Source organism: Scleropages formosus, chromosome 8, assembly GCF_900964775.1.
Source record: "Scleropages formosus chromosome 8, fSclFor1.1, whole genome shotgun sequence".
Taxonomy (NCBI): Eukaryota; Metazoa; Chordata; class Actinopteri; order Osteoglossiformes; family Osteoglossidae; genus Scleropages; species Scleropages formosus.
Genome location: NC_041813.1, coordinates 27300101 through 27327106, shown reverse-complemented (window position 1 = coordinate 27327106; position 27006 = coordinate 27300101). Strand labels below are relative to the sequence as shown.

The 27006-nt window shown below is 44.2% G+C and overlaps 3 protein-coding genes across 4 annotated transcripts in view; all 3 read right to left on the bottom strand.

The window, feature by feature from the left end:
* Positions 1-9928, bottom strand: part of tmem104 (transmembrane protein 104) — a 29124-nt gene extending 19196 nt beyond the window's left edge. The window contains exons 1-6 of the mRNA XM_018757108.2: positions 9660-9928; positions 9016-9106; positions 7334-7455; positions 6593-6674; positions 4447-4543; positions 4067-4147 (exon numbers count right to left, since the gene is read on the bottom strand). Of these exons, the coding sequence (XP_018612624.1) occupies positions 4067-4147; positions 4447-4543; positions 6593-6674; positions 7334-7455; positions 9016-9060 (427 nt within the window). The 5' untranslated portion in view covers positions 9061-9106; positions 9660-9928. The remainder of the gene's footprint in view (positions 1-4066; positions 4148-4446; positions 4544-6592; positions 6675-7333; positions 7456-9015; positions 9107-9659) is intronic.
* Positions 9929-12149: 2221 nt separating this feature from the next.
* Positions 12150-17217, bottom strand: tsen54 (TSEN54 tRNA splicing endonuclease subunit). Of its 2 annotated transcripts, XM_018756633.2 has the most exons (11): positions 17143-17217; positions 16603-16761; positions 16399-16462; positions 15553-15636; positions 15281-15379; positions 15096-15148; positions 14664-14768; positions 13662-14269; positions 13364-13424; positions 13118-13234; positions 12150-12765 (listed from the first exon to the last, which is right to left on the bottom strand). In XM_018756633.2, the coding sequence occupies exons 1-11, from the start codon at positions 17202-17204 to the stop codon at positions 12615-12617; spliced, it is 1563 nt and encodes a 520-aa protein (XP_018612149.2). In that variant the 5' UTR covers positions 17205-17217; the 3' UTR covers positions 12150-12614. The 2 variants fall into 2 exon arrangements, with proteins under 2 accessions (XP_018612149.2, XP_018612157.2); XM_018756641.2 differs by lacking the exon at positions 12150-12765 and having other exon boundaries at positions 13159-13234; positions 13651-14269.
* Positions 17218-20269: 3052 nt separating this feature from the next.
* On the bottom strand, positions 20270-24435 carry LOC108936821 (forkhead box protein J1-A-like). The gene is made up of 3 exons (XM_018756415.2): positions 24278-24435; positions 23131-23745; positions 20270-22387 (listed from the first exon to the last, which is right to left on the bottom strand). The coding sequence occupies exons 2-3, from the start codon at positions 23716-23718 to the stop codon at positions 21659-21661; spliced, it is 1317 nt and encodes a 438-aa protein (XP_018611931.1). The 5' UTR covers positions 23719-23745; positions 24278-24435; the 3' UTR covers positions 20270-21658.
* Positions 24436-27006: the final 2571 nt, after the last annotated feature.

Sequence of the window (27006 nt, the reverse complement as noted above, 5' to 3'; positions counted from 1 at the left end):
TCCTCCCAGAGAGAAAAGACGGGGAGAGGAAAAAAAAAAAAAAAAATCTCCAAACCGAGAGAACCTAGAAGAAATGGCACTTGACTTCTGACAGGTAGACCAGAGTGAGCCACAACAGTCAAGCAGCTAATCCCGTGATGAAAAAGTTACCTGTTCCACTCATTGCGGTGCTGGGAAACTAGCACAGTTTCTGTAACCTTGAGCAAGGTGCTGAATGGCATCACTTAAAAACACAACCTGATTTTTTATTATGAGGTCTAAGCAAGTAAATAATGTAATGGCATTCAGACCAATGGAATATTTAAGACTGACGCCTCACCGATACTCGGGTGGCAGGAAAGAGCACCTCAGTCGGCTGTGACTAATTAGCCAGGACCCCTGAGCAACATGCTCGACTGCACGCTGCCGGCCGGATCCGCTCGCAGAGAAACAGGTGCTTCACCGCAACACACAAGCTCAGCCAAGCCCACACTGGAGGGCCGTGGCAAACGGGGTCTCAAACATGGACTCTGAGTGGTACCAATGCATATTTCAAACATCTCTCAGCCTTCAGAAAACTACAAGGAAATCAAATATGCTAAATAGTGAACACCTGAGCAATGCACTCAAGCTGCATAATAAGATGTGACATAGAACTCCTTCAGACAGGTATTTAAACAAACCCATTAAGGAGATCATTTACGGAATAGGAACCTGAAAGCAAGGGAGGCAACATGGGGTTGTCGGTGGAAGGTGCTGAATTGCATATTAATGCAAAAGCACAAATTACCGTTCACGCACATTTGGTCAAGTCACTTACGGAAACATTCAGTGCAAGTTTAGACTGTCATACTACTCTTTAATGAGCAGCGACAGTCATCCGAGCAGAAAAGCACAAAACTTCAGCCTCCCAGCAGCTGCATCTGAGACGCCAGTACACCAACCAAACCTAGTCAGACTCCCCAAGACTTGCAAAGCAATGCATAAACATCCAACAGAGGACCTTAGCTTCTGTCAGCCCTCCTCACTGTAACCAAACTCAACCTTGGCCTTAACTCACTCCTTTCACTCTGGGGCTAGTAGCATGTCTGGCAAGACTATTTTCCTATTTGGCTGCTTGTGAAGGTCACCCGTGCTTCTCAGGCCACTGGTCAGATAAGGACTAACAATGCCATCAGTCCACCAAAGGACTAACACAAGATGCATCAGTATAAGTGCATGCAGGTCCTTGGAGGGGTTCCCATAACACAGGATACAGACTTTACATCAACCTGGCAATGAGCACGATTGCATTTTACTGGAGCTCCACACTAGGGATTCCTTCCTTATCCGTACCATCAAAAGCATGGCTCTATTACTACTTCTCCAACATACCCTCAAACATCAGTTACAGCTTCAAGCCTGCTGTCCTTTCATCATATGAAAAATCAATTACCTGGATAGGCCAATAAAATGTGGCCTTAATGCCCACCCAGCCATTGAACAAAGCCTGTGGCCCTCTGCTCAACTGGATCGTTTGGGACCACAGAGGCCGTTTCTGACGGCACACAACTCCGCCTCCCCATCACCCTACCAATCAATACCTTGCCTTCTCAAGCTCCACCTGGGCTCACGAGGGGTCAGACTCCCAACAGAGACTTTTTCAAAGAAAAAAAAAAGCGAGAGGCCAAATGACCAATCTGGACATTGTTGTACCAGCTGGGTGGCTGAAGACAGACCTCAAATACTGAAGAGATTGGGTCTCATATGTTAAGAGCGCCACCTTGTGGAATGAGTTACAAAAACAGTCTTCACTGTCTAAGAAGGTACTGTGTTCACGAGAAACCCTGCACAACACCATGTTACTGCCTTTAGTATTAACAGTAAACACAAATTTTATGTGTTCCTGAGTCCCAAAGATGTGACACCCATTTATGCTAAAATATTACCAAATCCCATTAAAATGAATACAACTATTTCACTAGTTAACATTAGTAACCATAACACAATAAAGGCATGTCTCCATTTAGGAGCTCTCTTTATCCAAAATTTTATTTTAACACCTCTTCGCTTTTGATACGCAATTTTCAATTTGTGGAACATCAAAAAATTGGGAGTAAAAAAAAAACACCATACAACAAAATTTATCCAGAAACATTTTTTGAAAGTCACACATTGTGCGAATTAAGCGAAAGTTAAGTTATGTACGGCAGTCACTGTGTCTGCAGCCAGATCTCTATATGTTAGTGTATCAAGGATGAGAGAGTGTTACTTTAAGAGAGTGGGCCATTATGGCAAGTGTACTGCATTTCCACAGGAGTGTTTGTTGCCCATAGTGGGTGCATTATTTCATTAAATGATCGCAGCAAAATTAGCAGACAGCAGAGAAATGAGCAGGAAAAGCTTAGCTGAAAGTTTTTCTGGGTTATTTATGAACATTCTGGAGAGTGCACAGTTTTAGAAACTTTTCACAAATGCAACATGCTCACCGGATCCCTGCTTGATGTACTGCTCATGTTACAGAAACCTGATAAATCAAAGTGTGGATTTCCCTCAGAGCAGTAACTCCGCCTTGGAGTTCACAGCACAGATAGAAAACTGCTCTGTGTACAGACGAGTTCACATGTGCTGCTCTGGGTGAGTGATTTACTATAAGTGGTGTTTTGTAGTCTGTATCTAGCATTGTAGGTCACCTTAGATAAAAAGAAATCAGCAAAACATTACATATATGAATACTTCATTCATTGCAAGCCACTTTGCAGAAAAGTGCTAAATGAATAAATAAAACGTAAAACTAACAAAGTACAATTATTACGACTTGTACTTTTGTTACAACAATGAATGGTTAAACCACATTTCTGGGCCACATGAACAAATTTCTCTGTATGTACAGTGTGTATGTATGTATGAATGAATGACCAGGCATTATGCTCCAAAACAAATTGAATTACTGTCAGAAGAAGCTGAACTACAAAACAGTCCATCAGGAAAATATTAACAAGTATTCCCTGAAAAAGTCCTCTAAAACTTGGCATATAATTTCAGAAGGGGGGAAAAAATAAAAGATTTTTTTATTTTTAAAAATAAAGGGTAGGAGTTTAAAAGGTTAAACCAAAAATAATGTCATAGAACCACAGGGCAATATATTTAAAAACAACACAGTTGAAGCATGTATTAGGACAGACCAACAACCGTCCAGGCTGCCCCTCAGTAATGTTCTGAGACAGGGTCGATGCGTGTACAGAGGTTGTATGGTGTCAAGTGCACTTAGAGAGGTACTCCGGCGACAGGCACATTCTCACAGCAGGAAGGTTACCCATTTGTGGATCAAGGTGAGTATAACTCAGCTTTCGGTTTGTTCTGGCAAGTAGCACGCTGTTCATTAGTGTCGCCAGCTCTTGCAGAGCCACTAAAAAAGGCACATCTTCGCCGCTGGCACCACCTGTCACAGTACTGTTAGGATTGCCGACAGATGAAATAACCAACACGACAGGGTGAGGAGCAGGCCAATTAACACCAAAGGATAGTCTGCCGTAGCGATTAATGCCCATTACTAACCAGCAGCCTGACTCTGTCCAGTCAAAAACTGCACTCGAAAGAATGCGGGCACATTTAATCAAAGATCTGGCTGCCCTTTTTGCATTAAGAACTCCTTCTGCCAGCTCAGTATCAACTCTAGTAGAGTCCCCAGCCACTGGCTAGGCTGAAAGCAACTCCTTGTTATTCATTCAAATTCATTTTTATCTTGGTGGCACAAAGATCAGAAGACTCACGGAGGACTAAAGAAGGCAAAAAACTACAAAATTAAATAAGCTACACACTGCTTATATAATGCAGGGCTGGTTCACCCAGTTCACCATCCATATGAAAGGCTGCATCACTCAACCAATTACGGAGCAGTCACATCCATGCAAAGTAATCATAAATGCACCACTTCACACACTAGCAGAACAACGAGGTAATGTCAAGTGAAGTTTCAACTGAATGTACAGTGGTGTCACGTTCCCTCTGGTTAAAGGGTTTTTTTTTTTTTTTTTTTAAACCAACAGGGTTCATGCTGACTTCTACTCTTATATTACCTTAGGATATAGCACATGTGGCATCTTACCTTTGTTAAAGAACATGGAAGCCATCTGTCCCATTTCTACCCTCTCCAAAATGTCAAAGTGGTCCACCGAAGCTGCTCTTTCTGACCATTTCAGAAAAAGAACATGGTTTTGCAGGCAGTACTTACAATACTTCACATTCTAACTGTTGAGAATGACAAAGTGAGGAAAGAACTCAGATCATCACAAGAGAAATGAAAACATTTCTGAGACAGTTGTTGTCTTTAAGTAATAATAAAAGGAATGTTCATGCAGAGGAGAACTAACAATGAAATGTATTTTGCAACCTCAGAGTGATCCTGTTATCACAGTACTGTAAGAGGGTTGTAAAGAGTCCTAAGATCCTCCGAAACCTGCAGCCAGGAGAGTGAACACTACTCACGGACTGACAGAATGGGACGAGTCTCCTGGGGCTCTGACCTGCCCCGAACCATCACCTCGTCCTCAGAGTAATCGGAGGTAGACTCGTCATTACTGACCTAAGGGTTGGAAGGTGGATATGAGGACAAGTGCCCACACAACTTTCAACAAACACACGGAATCACAAACAAGGCTTCAGATTTAAACGGCTCAGTTTATCTGCAAGAAAAGTCACCCTCCCTAGATGTCTATTGCCTGCATTTACACGTCCCCATCTAAACATGCCTGAAGCCAACTGCAGCACTGTTACAGACAATTAGACAGAAACCTGTCACACATGAGAAAGTGCGTCAACCAGACCGTTAAGGTTACTTACTCAAAGAGCTGATGCTTCTCTCTAAAGTAATATAAAATATAAAGTGTGTATACTAAAATCCTTACAATTATTTACTAATTTATAGAGCTGAATAATTTTTACTGGAACAACTTTACTTAAGCACCTGGCTGAAGGGTACTACAAAGAGAGCTGGATTCAAATTGGGGTCTTGCAAGCAGAAGGTAAAGGCTCTATCCTCTACACTACCCACTACCAATCTAGCACCTCCAAACACACAAAAATACTGCTACTTTACTAAGAGCAATAAAAATGTCCAGAGACTTGGGACTTTGGCTCAACTTTATCCAACAAAACAACCAAATCCAAAGACAAGCAGTAAATAATCGCTCACCAGTCAGCAGGATGTTCAACAACACCCAGTCCCACTCTGACACCTGTAATATCTCTTCATGCATTACATCTACTGCTGATTTATTCTAATCATACTCCAAATGTTTACTTAAGAATCACATACATCTGCAACTATGTCTCTCTTTCTCCTAATGTAATGCGCAAATTGTATTTCTCTGAGATGTATGTCGCTTTGAAGAAAAGTGTCTGCTAGATGAATAAATGTAAATGCAGCTGACACTGGAGAGATATTTAGCTAATGTAATAATGGCAGAAAAATAACCAATAAGGTGATTTGTCTGAGAAGTTCACGATTAAGGAAACAGCCTCATTCATAGAAGAAAACAGCAGTGTTTTTTGCCTGACATCTGAAATACTACCATCATCAGATACCCATGTATTCAGTTCTGCTGCCGTCTCAAGAGATGCACTGAAATTGACCAATATATCACCAGGTATGAAAGAACCTATTTGTTTCTTTCCTACTGGGAAAAATTCATCCGCACATATTTCTAAAAGTAAATATTTCAAGTTCCTCTTGAGCTCTTCCTATTATGTTTAAGGAGCTGTTAAAGCATATCTGAAGGTGCAATGTATCAAGAGTGCGACAGAGGGTCTGGGACGATTACTATAATCTAGAAGCGTTAAGAAAAAGTAACTAGACCAACTGAGAAAAAAAATCCTAAAAACACTATCACTCCTTGTCAGAAGCTGCCACAAAGTAAGTAAATTAAACAACGAAACAATATTCAGTATGAGACAAACATAGACAACTGTCCCCTTCTAACCCACAGTAGTGCTGCAAAAAACATGCCTTACTGAGGAAAAGGGGCAATGTCCTTCAGGGTTTCACCAAGCACCGGGAACATTAATACTATCAGCTATCGGTCCCAGCATGAATGAAGTAAGGTAATATGTATACCAATGGCTCAGTTACAACACCGTGGGGGGGTAACCACACAATTTCTCAGCCCTAGCTGTGAGCTGTAATTAGGCCAGGTGACACCTGCTACTTGGCTCTTGGCATTACTCAGCATGACTTGGGAAGCTTCATCACAACCTCTGTATGGCCCTGCCACAGACTACAGGTCTACAACCTAGACCTGGAACAGCGTGCTGTATGCTCTTTTAACGTTTATCACAGCACTTCCAGCCTCATGTGAGACAAACAGCCTTTCGTTTTGCTGAGAATGTCTGCTATTAAACATAGCTGAGAACCTTCTGAAACTGAAAGCCTTCAACATCCAAGGTTAAGAGCCGCACCCAAGACAACAAACGCTTACAGCGGAATATTTGTGGCAATCCAAACCTTTAAGACAAAACACTCACGTTAGCTATGCCTCCTTGCCGTTGGCTATGCCCATTGATAAAGAAAGATGTTTATGCATTTGGCATGCACCTTTCTCCAAAGTGATGTACAACTCAGAGTAAATACACTCACCTCCTCTTGTTCTCTCCTCTTCCAGCGCAGCTGTGCATTAGCTGAAGCCATGGCTTCGATCACAAATGTGGTGGTAACATAGCTGTGGAAAAGGGGACATTGTTTCTAAGAGGAAACCCAGAACACAGGATGGTGATTAAGAGACATCACTTGCACTTAAACAAACCAATCACAATACCTTCACCTTATATTAAGCTGTCAGAGGCAATAATTTTGGTGTCAAGTAAAAATTAAATGAAAGTTAACATACTTAATTTGCTACATATAGGGAAAATGTATTTTTGTTCCATGAAAGTCATCAAAACAATTAGAGTGGTGTAGATGTGCTTCAATAAAAAGTCAGATAATTACTGATTATCCATCTCAAATGTTTTGCTAAATGTTACTTCATCATTTTAAAAAAATCCATTATATATATCTCCAAAAAAGCTACATATTCCCGAAGAACAGAAACTGCCCACTGCTAGATTGTTTAAGACTGACACCTTGTGGCTGAGATTTATTTAACTAAAAACAACCTCAACAAAACATAATACCTTCATCAAATATTACACAACACGTGAATGAATGCATCTAATGTTAACCGGCCAAATAGGGGAAATGGATAACACTGGTTAGCTACAGAATGGAGAAACTGCAGATGGAGTGTAAAATCATTTCAGTTGAAGCATCTCAAAGTGATGTAGTAAACAGCAGAAACATCTAACATGTTTGACAGAGCCAGATTAAAAAGAGACACACCTCATAAATCCAAGGAAGCAGATAAGAGTGAGGCTGACAACCCATCCTGCAGTGGCAAAGGCCTTGGGCATCGTAAGGGCACCAGTGCCCACAATCAAGTTGAACATATAGACCAGGCCAACCTGCACAGAAACAACACACAAGAACTTGAACACACTGATGGCTAAGACCAGCTGCTTGCCTCAGAAACAACTGCAAAACTGTACAAATTTGACAATGCACTACACAGTTTTAACTCATTCATACAAATACACTAGAAAGATACAGGCTATGTAAGATTAATAAACATTCGAGGTAAGTAAACCTTTTAGGTGACGCATCTAAAACAGCTGAAATATTTGCACAAGTGCTCTCAATCAGTTATTCCAGTTACTTGACCTCTACTTGTTTCGGCCAAGCAGAACCCCAAATACTCCTAAACCAGGTGGTTGTCAAGTTACTGCGTGGTTCTGATCTGACAACCTCCTTTTACATCGACTTTGCTATAAGTTACAAATAACCTTAAACTGCCTAAAAATCATAAGGCTATGCATAAATGCTATGTTGCATAAAAGGGCTTTTATTTTTTTTCATTGATTTCACACATTATCATGCTTAAACAATACAGAATAATAAAAATGCTGTGCTGTACATTTTCATGCTGCACTTATTTTCACTTTCGTTTCTAAATGTTGCATTTCTTCTTTTCCACACCACTAGAACACCAATTCTTTACTGGCTAGCCATTTTCAATCAAAAGTAACTAAGGGAATCACAAACTAAAAGTTTTGTAAATAAAACAATCGCTGATACCGAGGAGTAACAAATACGGGCTCCTTGTGGCAGCACAATCAGCCAATGTTATCGGGTAGCAGGAGCACTGGTCATTTGACATTTTGACCAAAAAAAAAAAAAATCGGAATTTGAAAATAACACAATAAGATTGATGGAACGGTCGCCAAACGTCGTAAATGGAAGACGACCTGTAGCTGAAACGCTTCAAGAACATGTATCTGAGGGCTACGACTAGGAAGTATTTGGTCCGACACTTGTCAGCAGTGTACATTTGACACCAAGAAACTCTGGTCCTTGGGGATCAAAGAAATATCCGCATTTGGTTCCACCCAAATCATTCACTACTATTTGGATTAATTTCTGCTTCAGTTTAGAATCTGTCAACACGGTTTACTGCTCAGAGAAGCACAGTTACTTACACGCCATCAACATAATCACTTGGCTCGGAGCAAGACACTTTCTGCACGCTTGCCACTTGTGTCATGTCTGCAACATCTTTATTTTTGTCATGTCTGCAACCGTCTTTACATGACTGCCTAGAGCCGCCCCCTTCCAAGAACGCAGAGAAATGTGAAGCATTATAGCTTTGTCAGCAGTTGCTATTGCAAAAGAAACTGCTGACCTAGTTACATGAGCACATATTGCCAGCAAAATCCATAATCATACACCAGACTTAAAGCTGATGACCTTTTGTTATTTTAAGTAGCAACACTATTAGTTATCCCAAAATCAATGTTATGCAATTTTACTCTCCCTAAATAACACTTATTATTGAGTGATTTCAAAGACTCCACTAAATAATAAAATGCACATTAATGCATTAGGGCAAGACTTCAAAACTTCAATCTGTAATAATTCACATCAAGAAACTGTTACTGCCCTGTTCACTGGAAACTGGAAATACGTACATATGGAGAGTAAAGTTCTCCAGTTTCTGTGATGCCACCAGCCATGGTGGAAACGGTCTTCACAAGGACAGGCAGAGACGAGGGTCGAAGTCTACGGGGCAAGAAAACAGGTTTGAAACACAAGCTGTAACAGAAAACCTCGCATACAAAGGTGACTTGAGAAACACAATCAGAATATGCTTCTATTAACTTTTTGCATAGCTGAGACATTGATTCAACGCTAATTACAGTTTCTGACACAGAACAGCAGGGTATTTTCAGCACAGCCAGAGTGTACTGACTCAAAGAGTGGGACTCCAGTCCAACCAAGGAGACAAGGCCAAGGCTTAGCTACAAAACGTGGGTGCATTTCGGACATGTCCCAATTTATGTTTGCATAGTTTTTCTGATTTAAAAAGTGTAAAAAGCTGGAAAAAACGCTGCTTAGTTTGCAGGTCAGCCGGAGCTGGCCCTGGGCCTGGGCTTTTCACGCGGCGAAGACCACAGCAGTGCGGTAGGGTAGGTAAACATACAGTTTTTGAGTAAACATGGAGACTCTTTTTTTCCCCTCAGTACCTGGCTATTGTTCTAAAGAAACAGCAATGAATATAGTGTTTTGTTGATGTTTTGCCAGTGAAGCACCGGGCAGCTGACAATTTGCTTACCACGCTGCTCTCGATGATGATCGGGTGTAAGACACAGTTCCTTCAGTCACAGTCAGTGTAGTACTAGCCAGATAACCCGGAGTTATTGAAGAGAACCGTCCCGACCAGGACGTCTAAGACGTTATTCCGAGAAAGAGCTACCCTTACAACTCGCCGAAACCACAAAAAGCGAGCAGACCACCCGACTTCAACGAACCGCTAGACTGAAGGGTCATAATTTCACCTCATTCACCACGTCGCTCCCAACGTAAAACATCGGAGGTGACGGCGGAACAACACGTCACGAGACCGGAAGTGTATCCCAACGAGTCCGGCCTCGACTGCGACTGCGCAGACGTAAAGCTTCCATCCCACGAGAGGGAAGTTCAGTCCTTCGTTCAGGACATGTTGCTTTTCCCTTGAAAGATTGAGTGCAAAATTTGAACATGTACAGAAATTAAAGTGCCCCATAAGCACCTTCATATTTTCTTCAGTTAAGAGTCTGATATATTTTGTGGGAGTTAATTTTTCATGAACCATACCTTTCCACCAAAAAGAAATGACTGTGTATTGTAATTTAAACCATCTTTACTGGTCCCAGCAGAAAAAGCAGAGTGACTTCTGTGCAGCATTTAGTAATAACCATGATGTAAGACACTGATACACACAACATGTTTAATAAAAAGTTGTAATTCCTTTTAATGCACTGAATGTGTGAATAATCATGGTATATGACAGATTACCGCACCACAGATCTGCAAAAGCGTTCGGATGTCTGGGAGCAGTGATATTTTACAAAAGTCTACAGTTCATTATGCAGAACAATACAAATTTACCAGAGACATGGCAGAATATTTCTGAGCCAAAGTTGACCGTACAACAGAAAGCAATCTTTGGAAATGATGCATCTTGGCTCTAGGCCAGCCACTGGGCAGAGATGTAGAGCAGAAACAGGACACAGGTGAACAGGTAGAGAAGAAAATAGGTTGTGTTGATGTAGTTGGCCACATCCTTCCACCTCCAGGTAAAACCCCCCTTGCTGCTCTGTTGGATGCAAGAGAACAGTTTCCAGCAGGACGTCGTTGAGCATCAGAAGCATAACGGAGATGGCCAGGAGCACGGTGACCTTAAAGCCAAGTTTTTCCCCTCCGAGGTCAGAAATGAAGAAGGAAGCAATGTCGAGCACAGGCAACAAGAAGTTGAATGTACAGCAGGGGCCGTCTCTTTATGACAATCAACTCAGTCGGGAATGAAACTTAAGAGGTTAGAACTCACACACGCAAAAGTGACTTAAGATCTCTTCATTTTGAATAAACTTCCAACTGAAATATTCCCTCTGCTTTGCTGAGTTTCATCCTTTGAAGAAAAACTTGCTCACATGATTGCTACAAAAATCTGTAGCAAGGTTCAACATCCAGTGGTCCTGATCACATCATTGGTAAGACCTGGACATCTCTTCTAACCTGAAAAATTCTACCATTACCAACACTAAAGGTAGAACAGGAGGAAACAAGCATAGTGAAAGAGAAGACTATACAGTGTAGTAAATTCCGGTAGCAAGGACTCACCGTTCAGAGCGAGGGCATGGCCTCCAGAGCTGCTGCATAAAGTGGCCACGTGATTATTAAAGTCATACATCCTCAAAGTCTGTCAATGTAGAGACATAAAAAAAATATGAATTGTTCATTATAAAGCCAGATTTCAGGCACAGATGGATTTAAGTGCATCAGCTGCTTCAGTAAATTGCATGCTTAAAGGTTTCCAGTGTGGAATAAGGTTTCCCCAGGAAACTGAAGTAAATTTCAAGTGCATATTAGTGTTACTTGTCAGATGTATATAACTCAGCAGCTCATTTATTCAGAACCTGACACTGATGAGACTACTTCCGTCCAGAAGAGTGCATGTCCTTGTATATTGCAACAACTTCACAGAGTTATAAAACTTCAGAAATTCTCATTTCCACAATGGAACAGTTATCATTACCCTAATACTAAGCCCAGTTTTTGCCTTAAGTACAGCTTTAGCATAGTTAATCTGTAGAGATGTGACCCCAATAATTTATTTTAACCGTTGGCTGAACCTAATCATGTCTCTAGCATAAATTTTGAGTTAAACCTGTTGGAGGCTTACCAGTTTTTCCGTGACCTTAACGCAGCCCTACCTTGTAATCCCATTAGAAGTAGAAGGCAGCTCAACTGTCAAAAGGCTTGACACCACTGACCCTTTGAATACAACTCGAGCCTTTTGTTTCACTCTAATCCTATATCTAATGTAAATGTGGAATGAAAACCCTTTCAGAAATGTAACATTTGTCATATTTTCTACCACAAGCTCAGCACAGCTGTACTGAGGTCTGACCCTCAGTAACTTCAGAGCCTAACTACAACCTTTACATGTGTAGAATAATTTTAGCATGAAATCTGTCAACAACTTTCTACTCTCTAGTATGGCAAAAATATTCAACTATATTATGTGTAATTAAAACATTTTATTCACAAATCAAAGCAGGCATCTTACAATTAGTATGAATTCCAAGCATGATTGCAAAATATTTTCCAATTTTTCTGAAAAAATATAATACAGGTCTTTCCTAAAGGAAAAGCAATAAGACAAAAATGATTGATGGAGAAATGATAACCCTCTGCAGAGAATCAAAGTAGACTGCTTGCTAACCCCATATAAACCAGATAATTCCAGCTTGGTTATTGCATTAAGATGCACAAAAGCAATCAAGTGATAATTCTGCTGTATAACACTATATTATATCCTCTCCCTTGCGTGCTGTGCTCCATTAGAAAAGTCTGAGAAAAGACAAGCAGGCACGTTCAACTGTTGGGGAGAAAGCTTTAGCACATGGAATACAGTCTCTGTTCTTGGCAGGTATTCCTGAGAATGTGTTTTCCCAAAGGGCACGAGTGTTAGTCCGCAAGTATCTTTGGCAAGTATTTCATTCATAGGAGACTGAGCAGTTGAGGGTCAGTGGGAAACATCTGTGGGAAGCTGGAAATCCTTGAAACAGTAGAAGGAGATGTCTCCATGGTCCACCACTGCAAAGGTCACAGGAATATCCCCACTCTGGAATGCCAACTGCTTCAGGACCCGAAGGTCTGGCACAGGGCCTTCAAAACTGAGGGACAAACATAAGGAGACCGTAGTAGTGGCACAGTAAGCAGCATTTAACATGATTCTCACGCACCCTACCCATCCACCCCTCATCGAAAGCCACTTCTCTAATGCAAGCTCCGAGTGGTCTGGAGTCTACCCTGGAAGCACGGGGCACGAGAAAGAGTACACCATAGACAGGACACCAGTCCACCGCAGGGAAATCTCAGACTCATTCACTCATATACACAAGCCAAGGGCAATTCAGAGTAACCAATTCATGTGAAACATTATAATCATGAGATTATAACCACAACAAACCATAAAATGCATGCATAATTATCATCATAGATGTAGAGGACAGACTAGTTGCATACCTGCACACACACAGACGGGAATAGGGCTTCCCTGGTTTTGACTTCTTGAACTCGGCCACCGTGTCAGGTTGAAAAACATCAAAGCTGATCTTCCATTCGTCTGCACCTTCTTCTAGCCTGCATAAACAAAACACAAGCAAGAACCTTGGTCAGAAACGGATCTTGAAAATCCATCACATTTAACGCTGAAAGCATCAGTGAATCCTGCCAGACCTTCCCCGATCAATGTACAGAACGAGAACGTACCGGGCTGCTCCGTCAAGCAGGCGTGAGGGTTTGATAATGCTAATCTTATCCAGCAGTTCTCCTGAAACACCACATGGACGGAACAGAGGAAAAGGGTTGTTTAGTTCATGAGCGCAAGCTTTGACACACATTCATAGTCATTTGCATAAAGAGATATTTACTGAAGCAATTCAGTTTAAATGCTTTGCTCCAGGGTACCAAACAAGCTCTGCCTCCATCAACTCCAACATAGAGAAAGTATGGATTCAGTGCTGTTTCTTGGCTTTTCTGCTGGTGCTGCGCCACACCTGCGTCGTACCAGGAGACGTGTGCTGTCCAGGCTGCACAAGGGGCTTGACTGTGCTCTCCCACAGATGCGGCGGTCTGTCCCTTTGGCCGTGGTGTCTCCTCCTTCTCCTCAGAAGCTCCTGATACTCAGCCCAGTTCCCACAGCGCCGCACCTCCTTGTCATCATTCACACTCCGCTGGTACCTGCGTCTCGCCTGCTCCCTTTCCTGCTCCCGCCGAGACAGCCGCTCTTTCCGCAGGTTCAGCCGCTGCAGCCAGGGCGTCAACTCACACTCGCTCACCGAGAGCTCACCTGGGAGCACGGTTGGGTCAGGAGCCACTAAGGGGGACAGGGGGCCCCGAGCACCCAGATCAGGGAACGTGATGGTGAAGAAGTCCCACCGGGGCGCCTGGGACCGTGTCGGACTCATAGGAGACCTTGGGCTCCTGTCCACCCACCAATTCCTGGCAAGAACGGCATCGGAGGTGGACTCCATAGCCACTGGCTTGTCCTCCACCTCTCCCTGGTCCTTCTCCTCAGTCAGGGAGTCAGGGTGGTTTTCTGGATCAAACCTCTGATTCTTGGCCTCATGGTCTGGTGGTTCGGTGGACTCCTCTCCCTCCTGTTCATCTGCTGGCCTGGCCAATCCAGTAGTAGCTCTTAAAAAATGCTCTCACACAACCCTTCATAAATTTTTAACTTAAAGACCTTTAGACAAATGAGCCTCCTCACACACTCTCACTTAGTATATTATAGTCACTGATATCCTCTACAGATCCAGCAAAACTGGTTTCAGATATATTTCTAGAATGTATCCACTTCCCACCACCAAACATATGGTTTCATGTAAAAGCATGCAGTGTCCTCTGTGAGTTGTATAGGACTCAGCATTGTAGCACACACAGTTGTGGAGACCGTATGTCCTGTTTTTGAGTAAACAAAAATCAATGGCTGGGTGCTATGGGAATAAACTGCTCTTGGATCGAAACAGTTTCTGTACTGTTTTCCTGTTTTAAAGACATGTGAACTCACCGCTCACTATGGGGACTGTGGCTCCGTTTCCTCTTTAAGGCTCGCCCCTGTCGGTCACGTTGCACGGGGAGGTTAAGCGTCCTCTCATAATGTGATAGGACACAGCTGCAGGACAAACACTGAAATTACTGACGGGCAATATCACTCATGGGTGCATATTTTCAATGTGATACCAACCAACATGGAGGATTAACAATGAGGCAGATAATTCACAATTTCTATACATATATTTTCTGCAAATTCTGTCTTGTGTACTCTCATGTAAAATATTTTAGTTAATTTCTGTCTCAATGTTCTCTCAGCATCTAATCCAAACCTGCAAGACTAAAATCACTGCGACTGTTTAATCCACTCAACATTCAAGGTTTCGCTCCACTTCCACCTGAACTGTACCTATGTATGTTACACTTCCTATAGCCCCCACGATATTACCTGGGCTCAAACCTGGTCACAATGTATCCCAGCCTCTTGAGGTGACTGAACACCTTAAGGGATGGAATGATAAGAAAACATATTTATATAATTCAAGCATCATTTGTACACATTTGCAGCATTCATGCAACATCATATAAATTTCTTCCAACATAACATTTTGCACACTCTGATCTGCGTCATACCTCGTACTGCTGTAGGGTCACAGTGCTAGGGGAGAGGAACATTTCATAGCCTTCCTGTATTGACAGTGGTAGGCCATGAAGAAACACCTGGACACTGCCCTGCTCCATGTGTGACAAAAGGATAGAGAGACAGAAAAATTGTTAAAATCGCACAGAGCTGTCCTTTTCGTATTCTTTTGGTATTCATGCATCAGCAAGCATGTTCTTCAATGACAATGGTGCCCTGACTGACTGATTCATGGAGCCCCACTGGTTATGTGGGAACCACTCACACATTCCATGAGATAAAGAGCTTCTTCGGGAAGTAGAAACTGTTTTCCATGTTCAGAAAATCCCATAGTCTGCCAAAACTTACCCTGCAGCAGAACAGAAGTGAAAAGAAATTAAAAGTATTACAATCTTACTGAGAGCTGTAATAGTTATAACTCTGTGGATACCACAAAGAGCAGTTTCCGAAACACTTATAGTCCAAAACTTGAAAATTAAATTAGATTCAATATGGCTTTATAATTCATATATAATCACTACTGCAAAAGATGAGTGACAACAACGGTCGGCTAACAGCCGTAATGTCAGTTGATGAAGCAAATTTACTGAGGTTGGTTGACTATGGAGGGTTACTGGTATTGTGTGAGTCACTTGTGTGATCTGCACATGTGCTGGAAACCATGACGGCCTCTGCGGTCGTCTGCCAGTTCTCCTCCCTGTCTGACTAATTTTCCACGATCACAGCACGGGCTTTGCCACGCAATGGGAAACACCCACATGCACCATGAGAAGGAGAACAGTCAAGTGTGAGAATCATGTTAAATGCTGCTTACTTTGCCTAGGGGTATTATTACGGAGGTGGTGGGGGGGAGTGGCACACATTACATTTGCCTGGCAGGTTGTGAAGGTATTTACTGTGGGCAACTGGGTGCGGGTCCTACCTGCTGCTGCTGAGTTTTGGCACCACATAACCACATGGAAAACAAAGTGAGAAGGACAAGCGAAATAAGCCTGCGAGATGGGTGGGGGAGCAACACGACTCTTCTTCTCGCATCCCATCAGCTCGGAATTGCTGTACCTCCTGTGCGCACTGTCACAGCCCCTCTCTCTCCAGAGGGACGGTCACTCACCGCGGGGGTCCTGAGCTCCACCACCCTCTTGCTGGGGATCCACTCTGCCTGCACCAGGGCTCCACTGCATGGAAACAAGAAGGTGGAGGGAAAGAGGTGTGTCTTCTGCTGTCCAGCACCTATGCCTAGAAATCCTGCTGCCGTGCGTGTATTATGTTTCACTTCATTAACCCCCCCCGAATCTCCCACGTGAGGGCCACTCACAGCCTCTCCACGCGCTCCTCCGACACCAGGCTCCAGTGCTCCTCGAGGCTCCGCTCCAGGCGCTCGCGCTGCAGCGCTGACCCGTCCGGCAGGAAGTCCTTCTGCCCGCGCGCCGGTATCCTGTGGCAGCGAGAGCGCGCGGCGAACAGCTCGGAGGGGCTGCGCGCCACAGCAGGATCAGAAACCCATTTTAAACATCATTAGTCAGCAACTAACTGTCACGAAGTTTAGGAGTAAAGCACGGACCCTTTTTTCTTTACTATGCCTGAGCATGCGGGAAATAATTCGCAAGATCAACTTCTAGGGGGACAGAGAGGAGATTTACTGACAGCAACGCAACGTCGCTCGCCTCAGTCTCTGGCTCTCTTCACACGCACTTTTCAGCGCAATCGATTCATTGAATCACAACAAATGAAACGCCGTATGAGTTCAGTCAACGAACAGACGTGCCGTTACCGGAACAGCGGGAAAATACACACAGTGCTCAGCTAGCAAATGTCTTGAGGCATTAGAAAACCCACACAGGCGAACAGTTTTTACCTGAGCCATTCGCTGCAGAATTGAGGAAGTTCACTCGTCTCCCTCTGCGCCGATTCGGCCATGTTTCCGAGCGCAGAGAAGCCGGGACGAGAGAAGGACTGTCTGGGTCCTAGTGCCCGCCGCGCACATGGCCACGCGCATGTCGTCGCACGCACTTTGGATGCGACTCGTTGAAACTCGGAAACGGAGGTCGTGCTGACTGGACGGCGGCACTTTTTCGATAAGTTCCCTGCGTAAAACGCCAACTTTTCTTCTGAAGGCTGGAGGTTCAGTTCCCTTGAACGGGTTTTTGTTTTTTATAGCACCACTCATCCAGATACATAACCAGGCTGAGTTACCGCAGTAAAACTTGTACACATACTCACTGACTATGGGGGGAAATGTGCTCGATCCCTAACGTGTCAAGTAACGAAAGGAATAATATAAAAGTTAACTATAATACTGTATATAAACAGTTACATTATTTATTGTAATCCATCTAATATATAATTTTATAAAAATCAAAATAAATCATTTAAAAATGTTTTAATCTAATTTATTATTACATTTATATATTATTAATTTCACATAATTCGGACTAACAGGAGAAAAGTATTTAATCTTGACTGGGTTACATGATCAAGCCACTCCAATTTAAGACTTAAATAGCTCCTGTTTAATAGATGTCAATGCTATTTAATATTTGAACATTGTGTATTGAATATTAGATTTGTGTAACCTTTTAGTGGGCTTGGAATTCAACAGTATTTGAGTCCTCCTCAAATGAGTGACTGAGAAAAATGACAAAATTCACTTTAATGACATTAGACTCCATGATACTTGAAGTGCGGGACGTAGAACCCGTGACACGGTCACAGCTCGGTCCGGAAGGTACTGTAAATGCGGTGCTGAGGCCGTTCTCCCGCATCACACCGCTAGCATGACCGTCTCAATGGCTCGTCTGCCACGGACACTGATCTCGGGCAGCTGTGGTAAATGGGATTGCGCGCCACGGCGAAGCGGTCCGAACTGAAGCTGCCGTGTCCTATTAAGGCCTCTGCTGTGTTGATGCACTGCCAGCGGCCGTTTTCTTTGCTGGGGGTTTCACACAGGACCGGTGAGAATAAGTGAAGCTGCAAGGGATGCCAGGAAACAAGCTGGCATCGCTTTAGGCAAGGGGGTCCCGCAAGCACCCTCTCTCGGCTCTTTTGTTTTTGTTTCTGCTGCCCTAGCTGACCAACTGACCAACAGAGTCCAAGAGATGTAAAAGCAGCGTCGTTTCAAAGCTTTCATTCTTTGCAAAAGACAGAACAGTATAAATCAAATTATACTTCAAATAAGGAACGAAATGAAAGAAAAATCTGGAAAGAAAAGCATCGCTATAATGAAAAACGCTAAACTCCTGCCAGGCTGTTCACTGGGTGCCAGCGAGGAGTGAAATGCAGAAGAATGAGTGTAGGGAAAATGAAAAGGGGTAACAGATTGTTGTCTGAAAGAAGAATTACCATTGACCCAGGTCACGTCCAGGGCCCTGAATGCTTTTTCTTCCAGCCTGCATTGAGGAACAGGTCTGAGCTTGTCTGCACCAGGCCAGAGCACACATAACAGCACCCACTCCCCACATTACATGCTTTGTTCCTGTCCCTTCGCCTTCCTTTATCGCTCTCCCCTGCCGGTGCACCCCCTTGCCCGTGAACACTGTCACAGATTTATCAGAGTGCCGTATGGCGTAGGGGCGGACGCCTCGCCCCCCTGAAGGGGAACCAGGAGCTGAGGTGTTCTCAGCTGTAAATACAAGCTACTTCGCTCTCAGTCACGCTGCCACTTGACACATTGGACACGCCGGGGGCTGTCTGCTACTGCCAAGGTGTGCGTGGAGACCGTCCAGCTCCAACTCCTCCGTTGCTGGGAAAGTAGGACCGAGAGCAGAGCTTTCCTCTGGACCGGGAACACGCTCAGCAAGACCATCCGAATGTGTCTGGCGCAGCGGGGGACAGTAGACTGACCCGCTGCAGAAAATGTGTCAAAGATCCATTTGGGGGGAACCTGAGAAGGGGTGCGCAGCGAGGGTCAGCCACTGAGGGGAAGTACCAGAACGTGAAAAACCGTAAATCTGACTGTGTTATGGGGTTGCACAGCATCATTCTGCATCTCCTTCAGTTTAAAAAGTTGTCTTGCTTGGGTTGCATTGACAAGAGACCAAGCACTCTCCCACTGTCTTTAGATTTGTCCCTCAAGCACAGGGAACTGCCATGGTGATTCTGACTGCTCACTTTCTTTTATGCCTCCAAACACAGAGTATACATGGTACCTTAGCAATTTAATAGATGGGTTCACATGACATACTATGGTAGACTAGAAGAAGGTCAAGGACCTCTACAGTTTATATTATCTATGATCAATGTATGACTCACGCATACTACTGCAAACACTTTGTTGGGCAGTTACATGGGTGTAGTAGTCCCTCATGAGGAGTCTCAGTAGAAGTTAACTGTGTCTCTCCACAAAATTAGAGCAATCAGAGAAAGTGAGTAAAGCTCGTACTAACGTAAAAACAGCAGCACATGTTAAGAGTTTCTGTGAAATTATTTCTCCGCACTTAAAACAAGTGTCGTTGCAATGGCATCACGTCGATAGCTTTGCGTGATGACCTCAACGAGGCAAAGACACACATTTCCCGCATCGCCTTACAGCTTGTCATCTAACAAACAATCAGCTTCGTTTGGCACTATTTGAGAGCACTGACGTATTTAATAGCTGTCAGGGTCTCGTGACTTTCAGGAGAACATTCAGGTTCTCAATCACGTCATAAGAAGCCATCCAACCAGGTGTGAATAGAGAAACCTCAAATCACTTGTTTATCATGCTACTGTTCACATGAAATTACTGGAGATGGTTACGATTAAACGGGAATACAGCCAAACAAACATACAGCAGCTTGAAAGACCGGGGAAGGCTTTCCGCCCAGAATAACTGCTCAGACAGAAGTAGGAAATCCCACATGTATGTCATTCTATAGCAGCCAGACCTGTCCAGAGTCCCAGCAGCTGCAGCCAACAAAGGCACTCCAGCCCGTGAGGAGTGCACGTAATGAAGATATACGATGGAATAAACTTGTACACATTACACAATAAAGCCCTAATGTGTCTATTAATGATCATTTATTATCAGTTTTAAAGTTAAAACAAGAACAATTTGCTTTTTCCAGTCCTTTCAAGCAATGTTATAAAAAAGAAAAGACAAACAAGAAAACAAGTTGACAAATTTGCAAACAAATTGAAAACAGACAAGTAAAAATGAAAACAAGGTATTGGTAATGCTGGGTGTTTCCGTGCTAGGAGAGGGGATGCAAAATCTACCCATTCGGGAGTTCTCAGCATACTCCGAGGTGGACGCTCTTCTTCCGGGAATATCAGAAATCTGGAATCCGTAACTGCCCATGGTCAGTGTCAATTAAGGATACTGTCATTTTCAGAGGTCATTTTAATTTTCTGTTCCAATGGCCTCCTCCGGAACTTTACTCCGAGCACTAATCTAGCGAAAAGCTGCACTATAGTCATGTGGGCTCCATTCAGAGTCTCATTCTTCCATCTCATTCCAGTCTCACTCTTCTCATTCTTGAAGTACCGGTGGTTTTTGGCAAAGTTTTTTTTTTTTTTTAAAAAAACCTTTTTTTTTTAATATTATAAAATCATTGCTCTAACTACAGCTTCATACAGGAAAGAACACCAGGACAACACATTTTTAGGGCTTGATCTCTGCATCTAAAAGAAGCTTGCTGATTCTAGAGCTGAATTGGCTAAACATTTTTTCAGGTAGGTGATCTATTATTGCCCACTTTATAATGCATATAGGTAGTGGTTAACTGATACAGACGTTAAAGACATACGTAAAAGCAAAAAGGATGTTTACTCATTTCAGTAGAGAGGTTTCAATGTCCAGCTTTCAGTTAAGACCCCACAACAGGTCCAGCTAAATGTGATTCTCAATGGCATTCAGACAGTTCATCAGAAAATCCCACTGCTTGTGAATTACACTCAGTGCTTAAAAGTGGTAGAGTGTAATGTTACGAATAAACATCATACAAATATAGAAAACTATGACAATTTCATCAGTGGTGCATCACAAACTGTAGGACCTATATTGCTCTGAACATATTAACTGTTGTCCAGTCAGACAAAAGTAATACCAATAATAAGTATCAGTGCTGAAGGAAATATTTCATATCAAATATCTTTTCATAGCATTTAGCAAAATTTATACTGTGGTTTTGTCATATGAATCTCCATGAATCTCACTGCTATTTGGAGCTGCGTGTCTGTACGATTGCTGGGGCTTTCTCCATCAAAGACTGCAAAGTGAGCTGGTCCACTAATTCCAAAAAGATGCATGTGTGGGATACATCAGAGAAATTCTCAACTGAAAGCTCGAATGAAAAAAAAACACTGAAATGGCATCGAGTTCCTGGTTCATCCATCTTCTGTCTCCTCTCAGAACAGTTTCCCCACAATGGAATTCTGGGAAGGCCAGGCCTACTTTACACCAGAGTGTCATTCTTATTACCAAAGTTTCCAAAGTCAAACAGCTGGTCGGGGCTGACTGCAGGACCTCCAAGGAGGTCAGTTACTCCTTCTCCCTCATCGTCTCTCTCTGACCAGAGGCGATGTAGGAACGTGGTGGCTGGAGGCATCTCCTCCTCCAAGTCCAGGCTGCCCTGCGAAAGATCTAGAAAGATGGAGCTCTGGGTAAAACTGGCAGATGCCACCTCCTCCTCCTCCCTACCAATGGAGCTCTGTGGGCCAACCATGTCCAGACCCAGGTCCCCATCCAGCGTCGACCTCAGGAGGCCGTCATCCCAGTCGAAGACCCCTCTGAGTGAGCCCAGCTCCGTCGGCTCGCTTGTGGACAACAGGGGGGAGATGGAGCATTGTGGGACTTGGGTTGTAAGTTCTTTGCAGGCTGCAGGAACGATGTCCTTGTACATGCTGGACAGTTTTCCACTTGCAGGTTGTGTGTTTGGCTTCAAGCTTGCTCCCATCACCCCTTCAAACTCCTGCAGGAGCTGCTGGGAAGTTTTGTTCGCAGGCGGCTGCAATGCGGAGTTGACCCGTACCGGCAAGGGGCGATGCCTCCGAATGGCCCCGCTCAACAGGCGCTCAGCATATTGGAGGTCCATTGTCCAATAACCCCCCTTTCCCGGCTCGTGTTTTTGCCGCGGCACCTTGATGAAGCACTTGTTGAGGGACAAATTGTGTCGGACTGAGTTCTACAAAGGGACAAAAAAAAAAAAAAAACGTTTTAATGCAAATTCACAAAGTTCACTTTGGACAGTACACACCCAGTCCATCACATACCTTGACTGTAAATGTAAATGCTCACAATACTAAGCTGCTAATGCTCCCCGCCAGCATGGCTGGCAGCCAGCCTAAGGTGCTCAGAATGTTAAAGTTCACAAAAATAGGATAATGCATGCTGGATTCCTTTCAGAATGTTTTTTTTTTCCCCCCCAGAAAAACAACTGCTGTTGTGCCTTTTTAAAATGTGCTGCAAATGTTTTTCAATAAAACTAAGTTATAAAACTGGCATCTCCCCACCAATCCTTGCACACAATGCTTCCGGGATAAGCTCTGCATCACTGTGACTCTCACCAGGGGAAGTGGTTATTGAAAATGTACACTTGCATTTATTCATTTAGCAGATGCTTTTCTTCAAAGTGACTCACAATGTTAAGATCCTTACAATTATTCACCCATTTAAATGGCTGGGTCATTTTTACTGGATCAGTATAGGGTAAGTACCTTGCTCAAGGGTATGACAGGTGGAGGGGGAAATCAAACCTGCGGGTCCAAAGGCAGCAGCAATAACCACTGTGCTACTAGCTGCCACATGGAAGTTACAAAATATATATTGTCATAGATAAAAATTCATGTTAAGGAAACAAATTAATCAGACAAATGAAACCAAACCAAAACAGGAAGGAGGCGGCTGTGCGATATCAACCCAACTCACCTGCCAGGACGAATCAGCATAGCGGAAGTAACAGAAGTTGTCTTTTATCCACTTGTAGATGTAAGAGAGGGAAACCTTGGCCTTGTTGCTGGATTTCATTGCCATGCAGATGAGGGTTGCGTAAGAGTAGGGGGGCTTCACATACGGGTTGGGCTTACAGTCAGACTGACCGGGACTGTCTCCACAGCCGGCCGTGCACGAGGGGCTGCACGAGGAGGGGACCCTGGAGTAGGCCGCTGCCGTGGGTATGCCTGGGGTGTGAAATGTGCCAACAGAGGCGGGCTCGCCTGCCAGTGGGGATGTGGGGGCTTCTGGATTCAGAAACTGCTGGGACCCCTGATGGTGGTGGTGGTGGTGGTGGTGGTGTCTCCACGAACTCAGTGGCAACCCCTGCTGTTGGCCCCCACCAATGGAGAACTCTTGCAGCCACTGCAGGCTGGTCAGACTGTCGTCGATGCAGACTGAGGCTCCCCCTCCATTGCAGATTCCACTGTCCAGCATCTCCTTCTCCATGACAGCAGTCACAACCTCCTCCTCCGAGCCAACGTCAATCTCCGGCCAGAAGTCGGCAGCTCTCTCAGACAGCATGGCCTCCTTCCACTGGCCAGCTGCAGCCTGCAGGCGGAACGCGGGTTCAGACAACAGAACCGCCAAGTATCGTGTCGTCATCTCCTGCGGCTCCCGACAGCATTCCCGATGTCCGGGCACCGAGGAAGTCTTAATAACACACCGTTTATATGATGGATACTGGTTCATTCATGTCTTCATTCATTATTAATAACCACTTGTCCGGCGCGCAGGGTTCGAGAAAGTGTGGAACTGCATGTTTTAAGGATTTTTTTGTGTATATCACCGTTTGCAGAGCAACAGAACCTGGATTGTATAGCCGACGGTACGAGCGCGTCCTGATGCACAGAACAGTCACCTCTGTTTCAGAAAAGGAACAATTAACATCAATGCTGAGCGTATGATAATCATTTGATACCATGACTTATAACGTTCATGTTAGACATGTTCACTTACTGCTGGAACCTTGGGCCTAAGCCCACTGACTGCGGTAAGTGAGGTAGTCGTCGAGGTAAAAGTACAATAGTAGTTGAGGGAAGGGACCCTATTTTGTGTGTGTGTGTGCGCGCGCGCAACCAACCTCTGCAGGGGAGCTGTCGCGTTCCTACGAGAAGTTCTTCGTTTCGCCTTCCGACCTCCGCGTGGCAGATGTGGCGGATCGTTCACCGGCCACGCGTCCACACACACTGCATCGACACACACCGCCGTTTCTGCAGGCTGAGCCCTTCGGAGCACCAAGTTTTAATACCTGCAGCAGAACGTTTGGCCGACAACCATAGCAACCGCCCCCCCCCCCCCCGCTCCGCCAAACAAAATCTCCTCCTTCTATTGGGCCGTCCGTTGCCACAGCGCGTGCCATGCAGCGCGTGCCATGCAGCGCGTGTCTTTCGCGACGGAACGCCCGCTCGCAGCGGAGAATGTTCGAGCGAAAGAACCGACGAGCGCTTCAGTCTAAATGGCAAAACTCCGCTCATTTATTAACACGACCGTTAAATTTTCCCACTTGTGAATGAACCATCCGTTCAGGCGGATTCATTTCGAGTTATTCTCAGCAGTGACATGTCGACCAAGTAGAGCGCGAGTCGAGTGTCCTTTCCACTTTCCTGCAGGAGTAATATTCCACTGCTTCGTTTTTTTTCATACAAACATAGCGCAGCGTATCGCCTCGTCACCTCACACCCCTAGCAGCTGGAACCTGGAACCCCGGCAGCCCCCCCCCCCCATGACATGACAGGGGGTCACGGTTAAAAAAAAAAAAAAAAAAAACTAGATAAAAGAATAAACATCAACACAGCTAATACAATAAATACTTAAAGGTAATTAGATACAATAAATACTCCCGAGAGCGACACGAAAACACAGGGTGCGACCACTACTTGTCACGTGCACAAGGTTTGCAGAGCACGACGAGGCGGCTGCGGTGGAACTTTAGCGAATCCAAGGTTCCACACTCATTGCAGAGGCCGCGGCGTGGGGATGCAAACTGCTTTTCGCACTCACATGTGACCTGGGAGAAACCCCGAGCAAGGTATTTTAACGAAATATAATTGTATTTTTTCCCCCCATTATAAGTCACACTGGGCCAAGAGCATCACCCAGCATCACATTAGGAACCCAGAGAAAAGTGTGACTGACCTTCGGATGGGGCAAAGGAGGACATCGTTAATTATGAGCGTTTATTGGAAGTGATATCGGCGCGTGCCAATGGAAATAATGCTCGCGGTGCGTGGATCCTATTTCTTCCAGGACTTACACCTCAAGCCCACCTTTTCATCCTTTATTAGCCTTTCCACCCCTTATAATATAATGCGTTAGTCCCAATGGCGGTTGGGCAACTATCCTATTTTTCCCCACAATTTTCATTATTCCAGCTCATCACAGCAAACATCTTTTCCCGCTCGGACGTGTCGCTGTTCAGTATCGCGGGTCGTTACATTATTAATAATTCGTTAAACTGAAACTTTCCCCCAAAGCGACTTACAATTACGTTACTTACAATGATTATAGAGCTTGGTAATTTTCACTTATCAAATGTGGGCGAGTGCCTTGCTCAAGTACGACAGCAGGAGGTGGCATTCGAACGTGGGTCGCTTGATCTTCAACAAAAGCAGAATTCAGCTTATTAGTAATAAAGGGTACGGTGTCAGCACTTATTTTTACTCCTGCTGTCTGACTGATGGAAGAACATTATACACTGTATTTCCTTTTCTATATCTAGTATATATGCAAAATTATGTCCAACATAAAACATGTATATACAGCCTGCTGAAACATCTACTATTTGTTTTTATTAGTATTTTATTTATTTCTACTGTGTTTATCTTGCAACAGTAGGAGGCCTCGGACAATAAAAATTGTAGAATATTCTAAGAATGCGCTGCATGCGCGATGGTCGCATGTCTGCAGTGTCCAATCACGAACGTTCTACTCTCGCTCATGGCATCAGTCCCACGTACTGGCAACGTCATCTGTGGACCAATAGGATGTGCTTGTGCGCGAGCTCAAGGGCTTCAGCGTCCAATCCGCTACCGAGTTCGGCTTTGTTGTCGGTGACGACACGAAAGTTGTTGTTGAACGGCTGGGGGCCATGTGGTAGAAAATTCATTCGTTGCCCTCTTCTTTTTTTTGGAAGGAGCGGGCGGGCGGCGGTGCGAATGGAGATGTCAGTGGCCGCGGACGAACTGAGGCACCAAGTGATGATCCACAAGTTTGTTTTGACTGCTGGATGCGCCGTGGATCAGGAGAAGCAGTTTCTGAAGGCACCTGGCAGCTCGAGCTGTGTATGTTTGTGCGTGCGCCCACGCACGTGCCTCGTGTCGTGTGTATTCGCGTGGCGCTCGTTTTGTATCATTCGAATGTAAGGTTTTGCACAACTAAAGGAACAAAACGTCTAAAGTGGTGTTTGCCCGCGCTTGAATGAACCCAGGAATTGTTGCAGTTTCACAGTGTTGCAGGAACTACGCATGCGTGGGGAAGGACAGTGCCACAGTGGTGGTTGGGGCTGTAATAAAGACTTGCAAATCAGAGAATAAGAGAGAATCAGAAAATAAAAACTAATTTAAAGACACAGAGAGAGTGTGTTCCACTGATGTACGGATTAGTGACTCATTGTAAGTAGTGTATCTAGCAGTGTAAGTCACCGTGGTGAATACGGTGTGTGGGCTGATAACACTACATAGAGTTCATCGGAAGTCGCTTTGGAGAAAAGCATCTGCTAAAGAAATAAATGTAAATGTAAAGTCATGGTTGTCAGTATTAATGTGGAAATATGGGATCATAATGATCATCCTTCTGCATGCAAGGGCCATT